Source organism: Cydia pomonella, chromosome 2 (assembly GCF_033807575.1).
Source record: "Cydia pomonella isolate Wapato2018A chromosome 2, ilCydPomo1, whole genome shotgun sequence".
NCBI lineage: Eukaryota > Metazoa > Arthropoda > Insecta > Lepidoptera > Tortricidae > Cydia > Cydia pomonella.
In genome coordinates, this window is record NC_084704.1 from 6,908,840 (window position 1) to 6,929,889 (window position 21,050).

At 36.8% G+C, this 21,050-nt stretch overlaps 1 protein-coding gene across 1 annotated transcript in view; it reads left to right on the forward strand.

The window, feature by feature from the left end:
• The first annotated feature begins 16,468 nt into the window (after nt 1–16,468).
• LOC133532561 (leucine-rich repeats and immunoglobulin-like domains protein 1) overlaps nt 16,469–21,050 on the forward strand; it is a 103,623-nt gene continuing 99,041 nt past the window's right edge. The window contains exon 1 of the mRNA XM_061871296.1: nt 16,469–16,913. Within this exon, the coding sequence (XP_061727280.1) occupies nt 16,858–16,913 (56 nt within the window). The 5' untranslated portion in view covers nt 16,469–16,857. The remainder of the gene's footprint in view (nt 16,914–21,050) is intronic.

Sequence of the window (21,050 nt, forward strand, 5' to 3'; positions counted from 1 at the left end):
AAAATTGCATATTATATATTTTATAACAGTATATTATTATAACACTCTTAACTGAGCTTTCATGGATCTTATGCCTTGAAAATAATATTTAGGAATCGTCAGTTAGCAGTATGTACGATAATAAACAACAGTCATGGTGTACATTTTTGGTGAACTCTTATTTAAATTTGATGATGTACAGCTTCCTCGCTTTGTCCTGGCCTTTGCCACGGCTCATGGGATGGTTCGGTTCGCTTGGCAACTAATACCAAGAATTGGCGTAGGAACTAGTTTTTAAATCTTATTTTCATTTTGTGATGTAGATTTTTAAATGTGTTAGGGAAAATTTTACGCGAACTGAAAAAAAAAAATAAGCAAAGTCTTGGACAACCAAGACAGCCCGGACGATTTTGAACGCGCTTGCATTTTGGTGGTTTCGGGCCACGAGTCGGGCCACTGGTTGCAGGCTCTCCCTTTTCAGCAAATTGGCACTGTTCTTAACCCAAGTATCTTAAGGATGGCAATATTTTTTTTTATACTACGTTTGTGGCAAACAAGCATACGGCCCGCCAAATGGTAAGCAGTCTCCGTAGCATATGTACGCCTGCAACTCCAGAGGAGTTACATGCGCGTTGCCGATCCTAACACTCCGCACCCTCGTTGAGCTCTGGCAAACTTACTCACCGGCAGGAATACAACACTATAATATGCTTGAAATTTAGGTCCAGCTAGTATTGTGTTTCCTACACGTACGCCTATAACAAGTAGCGCTGGTCGCAAATAAGTATCGTTTCGCTTCCCCTGGTCCCGTGTAATTTGGGAACGGATCCCCTTGTTTGGCATAATTATTGAAAGTCATAATGTAATGATAGTCAGATTATCATTAATCATAACTCTGAAACCGTTACTTTTTCAGGAATTTCCTTAGGTTATCCTATAGATAGGTTAGGTGAGGTTTGTTTGATGGCAATCCTGAAAAGTTACGCGTTTCTGAGAAAAACCAAATTATGACTAACGAAAATGCGGAAAAACAATACATTATGACTTGAAACTTTATGGGAAACAATAGAGACCCATTTGGGAAGAGTGCTAGTGTGGGATGCTACATGTTTAGACACACAAGCTCCTTCCCACCTCACCGGAACCAATAATTAAGTAGCTGTGGCAGGTAAAGCTTCAAAAATACAAGCAAGGGTCTCGGCCCCAATAGATGACAGAAATATATCATCACCTATTACGCATTAGAATGTCGAGACCTAGGACGTTTACTTTATGGCCTTTAGACGATAAAAAGGAAAATAAGACCTATAACTTGGGCCACACTATCAAAGTTAGAGTGAAATAATGAAGTTGATTGCAGCAGAGCTTGATTAAAGGCGAGATTAATAACACCTGACTAGGCTTGTTTATCCGGTAGGTGTAGACTTCAGGCGCTGATGCAACGTTCACTTAGGTGCGTTAATTATGATGCCCACATGGGATCCAATTTACTTACTTTTATTTCTAAATAAAACACGTATTGGATTATAGATTCGATTTTTATGTATCTAATTAGTTTTGTGTATCTAATAAGTTCTCTTTTAGATATCGTTTATATGTCGTATAATTGACAGATGCAGCTCGATTCGGCCAACCAATCTCATTTTGTTGTTAGAAATTGTTGTTGTCACACCTTAGAACCAAAAGGGTCGCGTACTGTGCGGTTCAAGAGGAATTTCCTCCCGCGGACGCTCCGGCTGTGGAATGAGCTCCCTTCCGAGGTTTTCCCGAGGGTCTACAGTATGGGGTTCTTCAAAAAAGGAGTGTACAGGTTTTTAAAGGGTCGGCAACGCGCATGTAATACCTCTGGAGTTGCAGGCGTCCATAGGCTGCGGTGACTGCTTACCATCAGGCGGGCCATATGCTTGTTTGCCACCGTCGTGGTATAAAAAAAAGAAAGAAGATAGATGTTATTGGGATGACAGCGGAATCGAAATGAACGTCAATTTTGACATATCGTTTAGTCATCGATCTTTTAAAGACCTTTCCAAGATCTTAAACGTGTCTTAATCATTCTTCGAATCAGGCCGTGTATTCAAGTTTAAAATATTTAAGACTAGTTCAAACGAGCAATTCTGATATTAATTATATGTTTCGGGGATTTTGGAAACGGCTCTAACGATTTCTATATGGGGGTTTTCGGGGGCGAGAAATCGATCTACCTAGGTCTTATCTCTGGGAAAACGCCCATTTTTGCGTTTTTATATGTTTTTGAGCAAAGCTAGGTCTTCCAGATATTGAAATATAAAGCAATGACTTATTAAAAATTCCAATCTTGTAAGGATTTGACACTTTGTTGTATACCGGGTGTGGCCAATAATAAGACCAAAAAATTAAACTGTAGGCTGTACTCCTCAAACTGACTAACATTTGTTCAACAACTTTTAAAAATAACTTTTATTTTGATTTTTAGAACACTCTAAAGTTTATTCTAAGACGCAATATATTGCGAATATGTATATGTATACGCAATATGTAGCATTATACTACGAGTATCACCTATTATTACGTTCATTCATAGCTAATAAAAAGATTGAAGTTTAATATTTTCATACTTCAAGAACAGGAACAGGAAGAATAATAACAAACCTTAATTACAACTACAATTCAATATCTTGAATTAGACGAGCAAATATTTAATTCCGTGGTTTGGCTTCATTTCAGATGACAAACATTTTGATTAAGGCCTTCAGTTTAATGTTAATTTCCGTTAATTACCGAGGTAGCAGTTCCGAATTACACGAATGCCAATTTGCTTAACACAGGTTGTTATGTGAGGTAAACCACTTTTGGATTCATAATATTTGCCAAAACCTGAATAAGGTCACAATGACTAATTGATATTTTGGTTAAATATAATTAATAATTTTAGTTCAATTTAATTAATATTTTTATTAATGTATATTTTTAATTTAATTTATCTGTGAATATTTTAATTGTTTAAAATATTTTATGTGAATTGTTTATTCTGTTGGAATATGGATGTCTTGTCCGAGATGAAAACTTTTTTTAAGAACTTGCTTTAAAAATAATATTTACTTTTTTAACCGGTTTTTCACTAATGAGCATCATACAAGAAAAAAGTAAGAAAAGACATCTATTCCATAAAGCACACATACACAGAACAAGAAGATGAAAGAAATGAGATAAAAGAAAATGATATGAACAACAAAACAAAAAAAAAACAACTGATTAAATTATGTAAGGACAAGGATGACTCACGCTAGAACGGTACGGGTCCGAGCCGAGGCTTCCGACACTTCATTTTCTTGACAGGTGATCGGTGATCATGCGATGCTTTCTATTAGAAAACAAATGAAGGACGCCTCGGTCCGGACGTTCTAGCGTGACCATTCTTAAATCCCTTCCTTTTTTTCCCCTCTTGATCTTCTTGTCTTGAAAGGCTTCTTCTTCAGCTTGAACTGCTTTTAGGTTCCTTGTTAACCACTTTTGTCTTCACCTTTCTTATTTTTTATTACAAGCAATGCGATTTGGTACGAATAAAGAAATACAAGGAATCGTTAGGTTGTGATTTAGTTCATCAACAGCTCAACAACGTCTCGCTGTGTCTTTGTATCAAAGTTGTTTATAAAAAGAAACCGCGAATTTATGAGACTAGTCGTATCTAAATATTGTATAAACATGCCTTAAAATATGCACGGAAGTAAAGTAATCGATCGTCATAGGATAACGAGGTATAATATAAGCCGGCTTTGGTAAATTTTGGCTTTAACGGAAAACAGCAGGAAATAAGGATAGGAAACTAAATACAAGCAAAACCTTTAAAAAAAATTTGGTACCAAGAATCGATGTCTTTGTGACGTCATAGCTACCTTCCTTTGACTATAAGTAATCATTCATAATTAAAATCATATCCAGAAGTTCTACTAGCTAATTAGTTACTTTTGCTATAGAGAAACGTGTGTTAAACGTTAAAGTTGATAACAAGTTTACGTCGAACCAACTAGAGTTAAGATAACAAGACATGCGACCACGGTGGACGTGATTCAAATTTAAACTGTCGCCGGAGGTTTAGAACAGAAACTAGAACTAAATTGAGTTTTTGCCGTCCAGGAATATCTAACTGGTCGTTTGATTTTAAAGTACATTTGCCATAGACGTTTTATTTCAGCTCAAAGATTCAAATAATTTATTTGCACAGAGTACACGCTCAAAACATAAAATTACAATTTCATTTTAATTACAAAGTATCAATAGTAATTCTGTTAATAGTCCAATGTAGGTTAATAGTATTAACATTAACATTTGAAAAAGAACGTCACTATGAACAAAAAAAATATAATTTAATAGTTAATCGTTGAAATTTAAATATATTTTCTTCTTTTAACCCCCCAACCACTAAGTAAAATTAGATGTTAGCAAAACTATTTGCAAAGGTATGGCATACCATTGCTATCTGAAAATTGCGAGCGACTGGAGAGAATGCATAACAAATAATAGCTTCAAGGAAAATACAAATACCTACTTAAGTATTCAATTTACTTTTACCTACATTTCCATTTTCAACTCATTCTGAGTATTATGATTTGTATGTAACCATACATAAAGCAGGTCTATTTTTACACTCGTCAAATTTAAATGTTTTAATAGATAATTTTTGCGAAATTTTTTTTTTTTTTTATTATATCCATCAGAAAGTTCTTAATATTATATCTCCGTGAAACTAACTAAATTAAATCTAATAAAATAATAAACATAAATAAGAATATTAAAAAACCCCTCCTATGAACAGTCACCCAGGTCTGCCCCTTGCGGAAAGGTGCCCATAAGGCATTAAATTCTTGTATAATTTAAATTACTAGTATAACAAGCAACTAATATATCATCGATAATAACGTCAAAACTATTATTAAAGATAGACACTGCTTCTGTTTCTTTTGATTTCACTCTACAAGCTACAATCAATATCTATACATTTTTATGAAAAATGATAGTTCAGACACACAAAAGAAATTATGGGCCTTGAACCCTGGTTATTATGCTAACAACCTCCAATATTAGCTATTGAATAGGTACACATGTCACCTGTCCTTATGGTACCTACTCACACATTGGTGATTGAATAAACTAATGTGTATAAACACGTAGCTGATACTGAGAATGAAGGCTTAAATCCACAACTTGAAAATAAAGGGTTTGGATACGACGACGATAACAACATGAAACTTTACTTGACTTCAAAATATAATATATACTCGTATTATCATTAAGATGAAGTAGTAGTTCACAATACCATTTATTTGATAAAACAAGTTATATGTATAACGTTCGAATATCCCATAGATAATTGGTAGCCCCGCTGTGATGTGCGATTGCCTTTGATGCGTTGTCAAAAACAATTAATCGGTTGGCTGGCGATCTACTAAAGCAATTTTTACTTATTATTTTTCAAATTCCATTAAGATCAGGCCAGTATTTTATTATTATTGATTATGTAAGTACAATCTTCGATAGAAAGATGAAAGAAACTCAATTAAATTATTCTGTTTGAGTAACATTCAAATCATTTCCTAATTTTGAAATCTACTAAAACTTCATTATCTTTGACTGTATTCAAATAGGTTTTCCTCTTGTGCGGCGAGCTCAATGAGCTGCATGCTCTAAAATGATTACGTGCTTGAACAAAACTAAGCGGTTAACCAGTTTTTAGTTCAATAAAGTATTAATTTCCTTGCCGATAATCATTAAACGGGGCTTTTGATTAAATACAAAGCACTCGCTCGTGTATTTTAACGATAATTATTTCAGCTTATTGCAATACAATTAAAATGGAAATTTCATTTTTAGAACAAGATGCAATGTTAAAAATTACCAAGAAGTGATGCCACTTGTCAATATTAGTTATATTTTTCCTATAATTCGCCGTTTTTAACCTCTACAAAAAACAATTAATCTCAACAACGGCGTTGGAGGATTTCCTAGACCAATTCCAGTAGATTAAAAGTAAATAAAATCATGAAACGGGCGCTGTCATTGGTACATGTGCGGAATCACACACTGCCAGTGGAGTCCGTGCTGTGGAGGACTACGCCCGGATTTACGGCTATCAGTTGTTTTCATAAAACCAACCCGACAAAGAGCAACCGGGGGATTAACACTAGCGCAATTAAACACGTTTAAAATGTATGGGCTTAACTATTTTTATATACAAAAATACATGTGTATTTTTAAAGATAGTATTTAAGTATGTAGTGTAGGCACGAATAAGAATTAGTCATAGTTTGATTTTTAAAGTAAGTACGAGTATGTCAATGTTGGTCATTATCATTAACCATATATAATATTGTACTAACCATTTTAGGTGAATAATTTCGTCTTGCTAACGGAAGCAGCTCCTAAAACTAGTGCGATATGAACAACGCCAGGTAGGGCGAAATTCTGAGTAAAAATCTCAAAAAACAATGTTTCGTACTCGACTGTTTCCTCCCCCAAAACTTAACCAAATGTAACGAAATTTTGAAATGTAAATAGTAATAAAATTATCGGTCGGACTGTTTTGATTTTTAGGCTAATTGTTTAGTTTTGAATACCATGTTACTCTTTGCGGGCTAGTAAATTAGGCTGATTTTGCGAATATTTGAAGTGCACTAGCACCTAAAGAAACAAAAATATCAAAAAAAGGAAAACAGTCCGACACAGATATTAATAATAATAAATAATGTGTGTTGAAATAACCATTGCTATAGCTTCAAAACCCACGAAGAAAACAGTCGAGTAGGTACGTTTGTATGGAGAAATGACCACTCCTGCTATACCGTCCATGATATATATGCCCATGATACCGCCGCCGCTGCCTCTTAAGTAGGGCAAACTGCCTTTTGGGGCATAATGCTTTCGAGACAAACATCAAATTGTCAACGACCAACCCCTTGTTGTATTTTTTTCAAGCATTTTTAATGCACACCTGGCATAATTGCAATTATTTCACATACCTACATACTTAATCTATCTTAAGGTTAACTTATTAACAGCAACCGTTTTATTGAATATAGTATCCCATATTTACTTCAAAGTTCATTGTCTTCGAGATATTTGGCATCAAAGTTGAACAATTTTAGGGCAAAAACTGGTTTCTGGCCATGAATTCTGTGTTAATTAGTTTAAATTTAAAATTTCTGACCAGGTTTTAGAGACGTCAAAGACGAACCCAAATATGTAGATTTCGTATATCTGAGATCCTTCACTGCGATCGAGTTATAAAAAAAGTGTTTCTTTAGACAATGTTTAAAAATATCATAAAAAATTAAGATTCATTTCTTTCAAAATCCGGCAGCAAGAATGGATATAAAAGATTGAAGATCCGAATAGCCGTTTGTTAAGAATTCTATCTGTAGTGTCAAATGTTAGAGTAACGGTTCAAAACTTGTCGAAAATCTATGAAAACTAAGGGGGGGGGGGGACACACGAGCGTAAAAGATCGTCGAGCCATAAGTTCGCAAACTTACTCTCACGTCTATCACCGACTTTAGATAAATGTTAATCTTTGTTGCGTAAATTAAAACCTCTGGGATTCTCGAGTCCTCATAATAGTAATGATATCGCTTTCGTTCGCTACAATTCTCTATTATTGAGCGCAAGATTCTCTATAAGATTTCCAGAAAGTGATACGAAGCTATTAGAGAACGCCAGCAACAAACAGTGTATTATCACAGCGGGATTTTGCTCTATGAACAAGCTCCGTAGCTTAGCGTGCAGGTAAATAGTATGAGGTAATTGGAATTTGATAGATTTTACGTTCGCGTCGTGTTTATAAATAGGTTAATAAACCACTCTCTGTTCTTTGGCTAAGGAAAACGGCTAAAATAATTTACATGTTTTATACAATATTACAAATTTTCAAAAACACATGTAATCTAACTTATCTCAAAGGCCTTTTGAATTAATTCGCATAAGTCAATCGAAATGCTGTAGTGCTGTAGTACAGTAACAGAAAACAGCTGTCAGTCGCCACAAACTTTGATAAGGATGAATATTTCAACCCTTAAACCTGATCAGTGTGATCCAGTACGATATATCGGGTCGTCAAATTCAAAGAGAATTACGAAGGACTATTTATGTAAAGTAGGGTAGAGGCACCTTTTTCCCATATCAGCCTCTTACTTTCCCGATTTCTTATCACTCATAGATTTCGTGTTAGAATTTGAACTCTATGGTGTACGTGAAGGAAGTAAAGTTCGGGAGCAAATTATTAGATGATAAGACATTTTAAAGGTTAAACTTAGATATTGGTCCGATGTGGCTCGTAAATTCTCATTCGCTCGGGAACTATTTTCTTTGGTATATCGATACTTTTTTAGGCATCCGGTTATGATCTTGAGTATTTGTATTTTAGGGCTAATATTTAAATTATTAATAGAGTACATATAGGTGTGTAAAAGTTCGTGAATAGGGGAGATCGGGGCTAGAAGTTCCGCTTTTCCAAAACCATGATGTTTGGACATAAAAATGAAGGATTTAATATTTAATATATAGAAATTTTGAAATGTCTCCGGGTATTGGTATTATATTTTCTCCTAATATCTAAATAGTTTTTTTTTATAGACACAAATTCGGAGGGGAACATTTAGCCCCGTTTCGAGGCAAATTGTTTCTCATAAATTATGTCAATAAATTATTGATTGAACTTAGCTTTCCTTTAATAAAACAACTTTTTAGATTCCTATAAGCATCGTTGTTTATGTTTTGCAATACCAAATGCAATGAACTTTTTTTGGCGCCATGTAGCAATTTCAATGTTACTTGCTACATTTTTACTTCTTTTGCTATTTTATTTAAAGTTTTATTTGCTTTTGGACCTAGGTTTGTGCTTTCACATCGTGAAAGTGAGAAAATCTTTCAATTTTTTATGTTACAAATAAGGTTCTTGGGAACAACTAGCTTCTTCAGAAGGGAACTTCTTGCCCCAAATTAAGCTTATGTACAGAGACTGACGTACTTACAATCTGTTAGAATCAATTCAATAAATACTTACACAATAAGATATTTTACTAGTCTCACTACAGTTAAGGAAAGTTTTACATGAATTGGTCCATAATAACACATATAGACCGATTAGTTTAAACACAAAAATATTTAGGTACAAGTGTAACATTTTGAGAGCCCCCGCTGACGGACACTCAACCATTGTTGCCAATGTAACTAAAATGGCTGCCAAAGCTGCGTGTTACCCGATATTATTAATACACACTTCAAATATATTGCTATCTTTCTTCTTTACAAAGTTATTACTGTCGGAACAACATACCCCGGCAACTTCTAGCACCACTCTCCTATACATATGTAAGCTAAAGGTAGCTTATATAACTATACATATATAGATCGTGTCATCCACGAAGACGCGCGTGATGAAGACATAAATATAGATACACCTACATAAATGAATATGTTTTGGATATATGAAGTACCGTTTAGTTACAATAAATCGAGGTTTATTTCACGGTGTCCCAAACTCGACCTTAATAATTTATGTTGTACAGGAATGGTATATTTCATCCGGCCAAAAGATGTTTACTCAGACAAATAAGCTGATAACTCCATGGGCCCGCCGGCGATTGACGCTGACGCGGACAGAATATTGATATGACATCTCGATTCGTATTCTCAACCTTGAGGCCGATTAAAATTTTAAAAATGTTAAGGTTTTGATCTTGTTTTGATACGACATTGAAAATCGCTCACGCTAATTGGTCCCTGGGTGCGCGTCATTGAGTCGAGTCGTGTCACATAGCTCTCTTATCAACTATTTCAAAAATAATTGAAACCGCAATGGCAAAACGACTGAACTCCTTTTGTGAGAAATTCAATATATTTAGCGATTCGCAAAACGGATTTAGAAAAAACCGGTCAACGACCTAAGCTGTTTTTAAATACATGCAAGACGTATTAAATATCATAAATAACAAGAAATATGCAATTGGAATATTGCTTGATATGAGTAAAGCTTATGATCGAGTCTTATACGAAATTTTACTGCAAAAGCTACGCGGAATTGGTATAAGAGGACTACCTTACGATTGGTTTGTTTCGTATCTTTTAAATCGTACCCAATGTGTAGAAGTTGACTACCACAATCATGTAACAGACAACATACAACTAATTCAATTACAGCTGACAAGGGTTACTCAATCAATACCTCAAGGCAGTGTTTTTGGATGCATTTTATTCTACATTACATTAATGATTTGCCCAAAATAATAAATTGCTCTATTCGCTGATGATATATCATTAGTAATTTCATGCGAATAATATTACTTTAATAAATCACTTAGTTGAAACTATATCTAGTATTGTAAGTTGGCTTAGCGAGCATAACCTTAGTAAAAATTTCTCCAAAACTAAACTCTTAGAGTTCAGACCTTACCAAAAACACAGTTTGAACGTAGACTATAGCTTCAAAGATACAAAACTTGAATGTGTGGATTCCGCTGCGCTTTTGGGTATTCATATTGATTCTACAATTAACTGGAAAGAACATGCCCATCAAATTGCCCTTAAATTAAGTCGATTCACCTATATCTTACATGAAATTAAGAAATGTATCGATATAAAAACAGCGTCTTGTACCTATTATGCTTACGCATACGCATGGCTAAAATATGGAATAGTCTTATGGGGAAACAGTTCAGATACTATACATCTGTTTATACTCCAAAAACGTTGCCTAAGAATATCAGTGAATGTGGATCAAATGACAGGCTGCAAACACTACTTTATATAGAACAAAAAATGTTCGTGAAAAACAACTTGCCATTATTTCTAGCATACTCACACGGATCTTCTTTACGACCTAGAAAAAAACTAGCTCTACCTGAGACCAAATTGAAGATGGTTAGCTCTGGTCCTTTTGCCATGGCAATAAAAATATTTAATAAAATCCCACATGAGATCCGAGAACTCAGTAATATAAGTGCATTTAAAACCCAACTCAAAACATATTTAATTCAAAATGTTTTTTACTCTGTACTAGAATTCCTGAATAAAAATGTAACTATATGAAATATAATGTAATAACTTTTTTTTTTTTTATACCACGACGGTGGCAAGCAAGCATACGGCCCGCCTGATGGTAAGCAGTCACCGTAGCCTATGGACGCCTGCAACTCCAGAGGTGTTACATGCGCGTTGCCGACCCTTTAAAAATCTGTACACTCCTTTTTTGAAGAACCTCATACTGTAGACCCTCGGGAAAACCTCGGCAGGTAGCTCATTCCACAACCGGAGCGTGCGCGGGAGGAAGTTCCTCTTAAACCGCACAGTGCGTGACCATTTAGGTTCTAGGGTGTGAGGATGAACATCCTGCCGACGGCGGGCGGTGCGGTGATAGAAAGTAGCCGTGGGCATCATGTCAAACAATTCTTCAGAGCACAGCCCATTGTACAAGCGGTAGAACACACATAAGGAGGCAAAGTCTCTCCTTAGACTTAAAGGTTCAATACCGCTTGTGAGTTTGGGATCGTCGACGATTCTTACAGCACGTCTTTGAACTGAGTCGAAGGGCCCAAGCTGGCATCCAGGTGCTCCTGCCCAAAGGTGACAGCAATACTCCATATGGGGTCTCACTTGCGATTTATAAAGTAGCAGTCTTTGCCCTGGAGTAAAGTATCGCTTTGCTTTATTGAGCACACCGAGTTTTTTAGATGCCAGCGCAGCCTTCCCTGCCAGATGACTACGGAATTGGACGTCACTGGAGATGTCGACACCGAGGATCCCAATACTCCCTGACATGGTAAGGGCTGTGCCTTGGAACTGTGGGACCACAGTAAATGGGGTTTTCTTAGCGGTAAACGCGCAAACTTGTGTCTTTGTGGGGTTGAACCGGACTAAATTATCCCGACCCCACACCGAAACTCTGGATAGAGTACTCTCAATATCCGACACAAGGTTTTCACGGCTCTCCAGCACCTCAGAACGAGGGATGTTAGCGCGGCCTGTGTAAAAGGCATCCCCAGTGCTATCGTCCGCATAGCAATGAATATCGCCGATAGACAACATGTCATTGATGTGCAGCAGAAACAGCGTTGGGGATAGCACAGAACCTTGCGGAACGCCAGCGTTAATGTCCATGCTATCAGAGCAGCTTCCGTCTACTACGGCTCGTATGCGTCTGCCGGACAAAAAGCTAGCGATCCACTCGCATAGACCCTCCGGCAGTCCATATGATGGTAACTTCGACAAGAGACCCCGATGCCAGACCCGATCGAACGCCTTCGCTATATCCAGGCTAACTGCCAATGCCTCACCTTGACTCTCAATGGCCGAAGCCCAGCGGTGTGTGAGATACACTAGAAGATCACCAGTCGAGCGACCATGGCGAAAGCCATATTGGCGGTCGCTGATCAGATCGTGTTCCTCTAGGTATCTCAGGAGCTTCGCGTTAATTATACGCTCCATGACCTTAGAGAGAAGGGAGGTGATAGCGATAGGCCTGTAATTCGATGGGTCCGATCTATCGCCCTTTTTTGGCACGGGATGCACAAGGGCCGTCTTCCACGAAGATGGAACATGCCGTTTGTTGCTGGAGAGCGTGAAAAGACGCGCTAACACGGGACACAACTCAGGAGCACACCGCTTTAGCACAACTGCAGGTATACCGTCTGGCCCGCTCGACTTATGGACGTTCAGGGATAGCAACTCCCGCCGAATATCCCTCTGCGTGATAGAGATTTCTGGCATAGAGTATGCGCACCGCGGGATGGTGGGCGGCACGGCGCTACCGTCGTCGTTCATAGTCGAGTTCGAGGCAAAAAGAGTACCAAGAAGATCGGCCTTCTCTTTTGCACTGTGGGCCAGATCACCATCAGTTTTACGCAGCGGTGGTAAAGACGACTGACAGAAATTCCCCTCGGCAGCTTTGGCAAGAGACCAGAACGCGCGACTCCCAGTAGGGTAGCCCGCTAGTTTCTCACCAATTCTGCCGACGAATTCGTATTTAGCCCTGGCAATGGCTTTTTTACTGGACCTCGAGGCAGCGTTTAGTTTACGTTTCACATCAGAAACGTTCGGTTCCTTATTAGCGACGGCCTTTATCCAAGCCCTGTAAGCCGCCTGCCTGCGTACTGAAGCTTCTTTACAGGGCCGATTAAACCAAGGACGCCTCTTTGCTCCCGCAGCTATTACCGAGTTGGGAATGAAACAATCCATTCCCATCAATATTGCTATAATAAAATATTTAATATGTAATTAATCGTGATCACTAATACTATAATAAAATATTTAATATGTAATTAATCGTGATGTTAAATTTAATAATATGTAATCGTCAATTGTAATGTAAATTTGATGATATTTAATCTGTAGTCGTAATTCAATAACATGTAATGTAATATTGGGGGCAAAAGTATGTGAGCCTCACCGCTGTAGCTGCGGGACATGGGTGGCGGAGAACGGACATCATGGCCTGAGTTGTCGGCGATGCGCTGGTCGATTTCCGAGGCACCACTCTATCAATGAGATTGTTCGGAGGGCCATGGTTTGTGCGAACGTGCCCTGTGTTTTGGAGCCACCGGGTCTCAGCCGCACGGATGGGAGAGGCCGGACGGCCTGACGTTGGTGCCGTGGCGGAGAGGGCGTTGCCTTTTGTGGGATACGACTTGCGTGAGCACCTTCGCTGCATCCCATTTGGGGCAGACCCTGCGTCGTGCTGGTGCAGCGGCAGAGGCTGCTGCTAAGCAGAAACACGCTAAATACTCCACACTGGCATCGGCGTACGACTTTGTGCCGGTGGCTGTAGAGTCCGCGGGGCCGTGGGGTATGGAAGCCCGCCAATTATTTAGGGAATTAGGCCGGCGTTTGCGGAACAGGGGTGGTGATCCTCGTTCTGGGTCGTACTTGATCCAAAAGGTCTCCATAGCAGTTCAGCGGGGGAATGCTGCAGGCATTATGGGGACCTTTGGACCGGGTGCAATGCAGGGGGGGGGGGGGGGGGTTATTTTAGGCTAAGCGTATAATTAATTTTATTTTTAAGTTTTTTATTTTATTTTAAGGTTTGTTTTCTTTAGTTTTTAATAATTTACTTGTGTGTGTTTAAAAATTGTGTATGTGCCTTTTAAATGAATAAATGTTAATAAATATTGGAAAAAAAAATTAAATGATTTGGTGAATGTAATATTTAATTGTAATGTTAAATTAAATATTTTATGTAATGTAACCTTTCATAGTGATTCATAGCTACTTATTACTAGTCCGTAGGTTACGTTTTGCAGTGCCCTTACAGGGTTCATAGCTGATCAGAATTCTTATGTATCACATTAATATGAACCTTTCATAGGCACTAAATGACTGAATACTGAATACTGAACTTATTAATTTGTAACATTTGGTATGTTATCAAAGTAGCCCACACCTTAAAAATATATACAACTTAAAAAGTACTTATCCAATTTTTATTTTTTCGGGCTTTTTAGCGGGTTGACTTTAGATTGACGGTAAAAAATGTAGTGATTTCAAATTAACCCCATTCTTAATACAACTTTGATCGAGTTGTTATCTTTATTTTTGAAAAAAATATAAGTCCATTTATTTGGCGAGCTGATAGAAGAGAAAAAAACCAATTATTATATTTTAATTTCATATTTTTTACATTGATTAGGAACCTCAAAAAATGGTGCCCAACTCGAAAATTGATCAAAGTATTAGTACGGTTGGTTTACGGTTCATAAGTATCGTATCTAGACCTAAAAACAGTGATCACCTAATAATGAATAGGGGTATATATTATAATATCGATCTCTAAAATAGTTCTCTCAGTTAATTGGGAGGTTACAACTCACTCGACCCATAGCTTACAGATGGAAGTTCACGTCTATGGAATATTAAATGGAAATTTGCGTTCAAGAGCTGACTGACTTTAGGTATACAATTTTTAACAAAGTGATTCCATAAGTGTTCCGTGAACAAAGTTTTGTACGGAACACTAAAAATGAATGAATACTATTTATTTTCAGATTGTCTATAAGAAGAATCATGTTGGGGCACCTGTTACGGCACGATACTTTGCATAAACTCTATAATTGAATGGAGAATAGCAAAAAAAGGAGAGGAAGACCGAGACTTGAATTTTAGACCAAGCTAAAGAAAAAACAACGTAATGACAAATCAGGAGCTCAAACAGTGGCAGAGAGAAGAACGGAATAGGGATTACTCCACCTACAAGAGCCAGGCTCTTAAAACGATGACTATGATGATGTCTATAATTGCTATTGACTATTAGCTTTATTTATATTTTCGTACTAAAATTGCTGTTGAATAGCTTTATTTCTATTTTCATATTGTGATAGCCATTTCGGGTGGATTATTCAATTAGTAAAGCAGGGTATTATCAATAATTAATTAAATATTTTTTTTATGGATAATAATTGTTATATTAGTAGCCATGCATAGTTAATCCGGTCTGCCTATGAATTTGTACTAGTGACCATAGAGTTTAGTTTTAAGTATTTACATTAATTTTATGTATTCTTAGTTTAAATTTATAAGTTAAGTTGATGTTATTCTATTACTTTGATAAATATCCAGCCATAAGATTCTTGTTTCTTATAAATAATATTTTTTGGAAAATTCTCTGAGAACTTTACTGTGGCATGTTGCGTCATACCTTTTTCTTAACTATTTTTTTAAATGTATACCTAAATATATTTCTCAAACTCAATAAGTAAATTATTGTGTTATCAAATCATAAGTAGGTAGTTACGACACCACTGAACATTTCATAATAATATTATATATAACACAATACAGGCTTCGTGTTAATCATCATTTCAAAAGCCAGCTCAATCTTAATTCCATCAGTCGTAATGAAGATTGTTTCGCCTATACATGTACAGATTACCTTCAATTATCATTAGTGCGAATAATTAAGTTGTTATATAATATAGTTGATACATCTCATCCATATATAGAATCATGAGATTAATGTGATATGAAGTGTGAACTGGTAAACAAGGTTGGTTATGTCACGTCTATAGACGTACAAAGTTGGTTTGATTTTTTTTAATAATCTAGACCAGAGTTGATATGACCACTTTTGATATTTACGAGTAAAAAAATTGTACCTCTAAAAGTCCGATTTGTTTCGGATTTGAGATGCTACAGGGAAATGCGACAAACTTATACCTAACACGGATTTGGTGCCGCTCTGGTTTTAAAACACATAAAAGATTCTGATACTATGTACGTATTTATAGGTTTCATTTTATAATATTGTTCCAGTTATTGTTTTCCAAACTAACAAATAAATCGTTAGTATGAAAATAAGTGCGTCGTACACAAAACTTAATAAACTGATATAATGTTTAGGGGAGTCCGATTGGTGTGTCCGTTAGATAGGACAAAATTCGACTAGTACCCAACCTAGACGCCTACTAAAAATCAAATTAATGATGCTAAATAATAGATCATTTCACTTTAAAGTGTATAGTATGGTGCCTATGTCTAGTTTATAATAAATATCACACATATCAATTATCAATAAATTCAACAATCATGAAAGATAATCATGAGCGTAATCCATTGCTGATTATTTTCATTCTAAAGCTTCCCATTACATAATAAAACCGGCAATGTACACATCTTCAGCTTTAAGGAGGAGGTGTGTTATAAACTCACGCAGGATGGGACGTGCCAACTTCAGTAGCGCTTCAGCCCTCGAGCTGAGCGGATGACTGAAGTGCAGAGGCGATTTTTTTCCAGAAACTTTCAGATATGAAATACGCGTCTACCCCTACAGACTAACTAAGGTGTTTGAATAAAGTTGAGTGTAGTGTAGTTCTTGACTGGTGACCAAATCATAATATATAGATATTTTACAAGTGGTTAATATGGATGACAGTTTGGTTCAAATTTCCGCGGGGACCGCGAGGAGGCGTTTCCTGGTATAGGTGAATATCTAATTAATTCATTATAAATTTTATGACAATAATAAAATTATAATAATGGTAAACTGAAAGCAATTCAGCTATTCCTATAAACGTTGTATTCGTAGTTTTATAGAAAGTTTTTCATTATCAAATTAATTTAAACAAACCAACATGAAAAATACATAGGTATGTATTAATCATGTGGAATATCACTGATTTCTTTTGATTTATTCCGATGTTGATTTCTTAAAGCTTAAATACAGAAATCAAAACAACTTAATATTGAAAACTTTAACCCAGCAACAATTTTTATTCATGTAAAATCTCCTCTTCTTTCGGGCCACAAGACGAATAAATTTCCTACTCGTTTATCGAAATCAACTTGGTAGTTTCGACACTGCGGTCGGGTCTGTGGAATATACAACTCAATCAGACCCATGTATGGTGTTTAAATTTGAACTTTTTTTGCCTTTGGAGCTTTCTATCTATAGTATCACATATTGTGTTAGTACACAATATTCAAGATTTTATTTCAAGGACACAATTAATGAATATGAGACTATGTTTTTTCTTGACGAACGAGATTCCAGAATTTAAAGTTTGCATAAAAAAGGGCTTTTAACCTATTAATCGAAGGTGCAGCTCATAAAGTACAGCGTTGCGTGAACAAAAGGTTTCCTTTGGTAGGATTGGTCCTTAGGACCCAAGGATGGGGTTTAAAAAATGGTGCCACCAAATTTTTGGTGAGAGGCTCTCAACTTTATCTTGATATCTTTATCATTTAAGCTACTACGCCTAGTTTGGCATCGTTTTCGTATAAATCGGGGATGCCGGATTCATTTATGGTATCATACTGATACCATTTATCGATATATAAAAAAAACATACATGTAAAAAAAATTAACTCGTCATGCTAAAATTACTGATCATATTTAGTTTAAATTTGGTATAGAGATATTTTGAATATCGGGGAAGAATATAGGATAATTTTTATTCCAAAAATCATCTTTTAAGAGTGTGAAAAGAGAAGTGGAAATTTATATGTGAAATCAGTATAACCACTGAACCAATTTTTTTCAGTCCCGGGAAGAACATTGGCTAGTTTTTGTATCCCAAAATATTCCCTTAAAAGTGAGTGAAAAGTGAGGTATAGGATTCTATAGGGAATTAATAACCGGTGAACCGATTTAGATGAAATCTACATGTACATCTTTGATTTAGTCGAAAATGACACTGGGTTTAGAACCTAAACTTAACATAGTATTATAATTAAGAGCTGGAAGAGATCCCTTTTAGGGATAAGTTCATCTTTGTACATAACACTTTTTTTGTTTTGTTTTGTCTGTTTTATGTTAACCTGTTTATGTGCAATAAAGTGACATACATACATAATTAAATACTAGGAAAATTTGGATGCAGGTGTGCGATTCCCACACGCTGCCTTCATTTAATTAATAATAATAATAATAAGCCCCCAGGGCAGCTTGTGGCGAGCTGAATGGGAAGTGACGTCCCTTGGGTCCCATGCCCCCGAGATTCGGACAGGCCCCTCTCTCCGGCTTGCCTTGATTGGCCGGCTGGAGTGAACACTGAGCAGGGGCCGCAGGACTCTCACCTCTGGCTTGCCTTTACCGGCCGTCCAGAGTGGGGTGTCAGAGCTATATGCTCGCAGGGTGGAAGTGAAATATGCATAAGACGCGAGTTGGCACAGTGGCTGCTGACAGCCACTGGGTAGAAAGCGGCACACACCTCTCCACACCCCGAGCCGCTCACGCAATGTTGTCCCCTTGTCGCTCTGTGCGAGCGGCCGTTTTCGGGGACCTATATTGTGAGTTGGCGAGTCACCACCTGTCCATTTTTTCGTGTTTTTACAACATATGATCAGGGCAGGTGCCATAGTCACCTCTATAGTCTCGGTTACCAGTCCACTAGAAACTCAACCCAATAGCCCGGTTTCTTTTTGTACCTTTTTCTTACAATAGTCCTACACTAACCTGGGCTTGTCCTTGGGTGCACTGCTATAGTGTGAACAGGGATAATCGTCGGTTGGTGTCACATTACTTTTAGAGTAAATTGTCTTATTACAAGGGGACTCTACGTGTTGGCTTCGGCCCCACGCACGCCTTCAAAATGCCCGGGACCCCATGGTCCAGAGAATTTGTAAGAGACATACAAATAATAATAATAAATTATTAAATACTATAATAATAATTATTAAAATAAACACACAAACCAAATTATTAAAAATAAAATCATCAATCAATAACTCTCACAGGACAAATGGTAAAAAACCTATTTAGTCGTATAAATATTCAATATTAACAAAAATGGAATCACCATAGGTTTTAATATGATTGAATGCACACCTATTACATATATGGTATGCATTAAATCATATCAAAATATAAAATGCGCCCTTTATAAAGTAAATATTAAAAACAATGTGTCTTATGACTAAATATTGAAGGAAGAAGTTAGCCATTTTGACAAAAAGACCAAGTTATCACAAAATAAAGTCCTCATATTTCATTGAACTAGTTTTGGGATCATTACCTACACCCCTGTTAGAGAAAGACGTGCGCTAGCTGGCAATCATCTTCTTCAACCTAGCGTTTAGCGGCCTAGCGCCAGGGTCTGCTTTCCTACTCAATCTTCCCCACTTTGCCCGGCCTTCGGCATCCTCACGTGTGAGATTGTTTTCTTCCATGTCCGCTATCACGACGTCTAGCCAATATATTCCACAAAATATATAATAGAGTAGAGCCACGCTAATCTGGACTCTAGCTAAACCAGTGATCCCTGTAATCCGGTCGAACTCAGCACGGGCGCACTGCCTTCAAATTGGCTGAAGATAACGACCGATAGTCTCATAATTATATCACTTCCGCGACTAAAAGACAGTGACTTCAAAATAAAGTGCTGAAATGAGAAGCAGAACAGTATTTACTTAGTTTCGTTAAAGTAGGTAATATGTTAATACACAGATTCATAAATCATTAATTTATAAACTAATTATCTTATAGGTATATTCTAGATACATACATATTGCGATCATAATTCATAATCCCGAAACCTTTGTAATCCTTTAATGACCGGTTTTTTGCCTGTCTGGTGTAGTGAGGTCCTACTGTATTTAGTTGCTAAGAAAAAGATTAGCTAAACTAACCTACTTACCTACATAATACCACACGTTAGTTATAGAATATTCGAGCACTGTGTGGACTAAATGTTACGTGTAGATACTTTTGAGTACTAAGCCTGTTTAGCAACTTCTGCCGACTATCTTAACTTAGTAATAAGGGGTTTCCACTAAACTGTTATCATTGCCAAGCGCCCCGGCGAGGATCGCGCGTTCAATCCCGCCGGAACCAACTTCGTCTGCCTTATTACACTATTTGGGTGGGCTCCAATTTGGCAGTCGACTAAACGATTATATTAACTAGAGACATTTAAATATGATTTGGGGCTGTATTGTCCATCTTCATTTTTATTGTGCTTAATATTGAGCTCGATTGAGTCTCTTTATTGTATAGTAAGTACTGCAATAAATGTGTCCTAATTATTTTGTCATAAAAATATGTTTAACTTGCTGACTTCACCTTTTAGCAACATATTATAGCTTAAAAACATTTCGTAAACCCATCCCATAGAAATACAAACCGAAATAAACATCAGGGTAAATATCAGTGTGTCTTCAGCCTTAGAACCCATACGAATGATTATTATACGACATTAACGTGCCTCTATTTATATAAAAAATATAAACCGACCCTCTCCCCCCCCGTGTCGTCATCGTCGTTCTTCATCAACTCTCATCTACTCAAATGTTCTGGAAGAAATCCCTTAAAGGGATACGTTCGCCTTTGTACTGCTTATCCTGTGCCATATTTATGTTTTGTGTTTTGTACAATAAATAGTTTATACATACATACATACATACATACATACATACATACATACATACATATATACAATTTCTGGAACCTCGTTCCGAGTCGTTCCTGATGCAAAACTCCATTGCGGCTCAACATGGAAACGTGGCGTGGCGAGTTTTGCGAATAGTATTTTATACGTGTAAGTTAGGTAAGTAGGTGTAAGTTTAATTTAGGTTCATATCCTTGTGAATAATCTAACAATATAGGTATATCAAAGAACCCT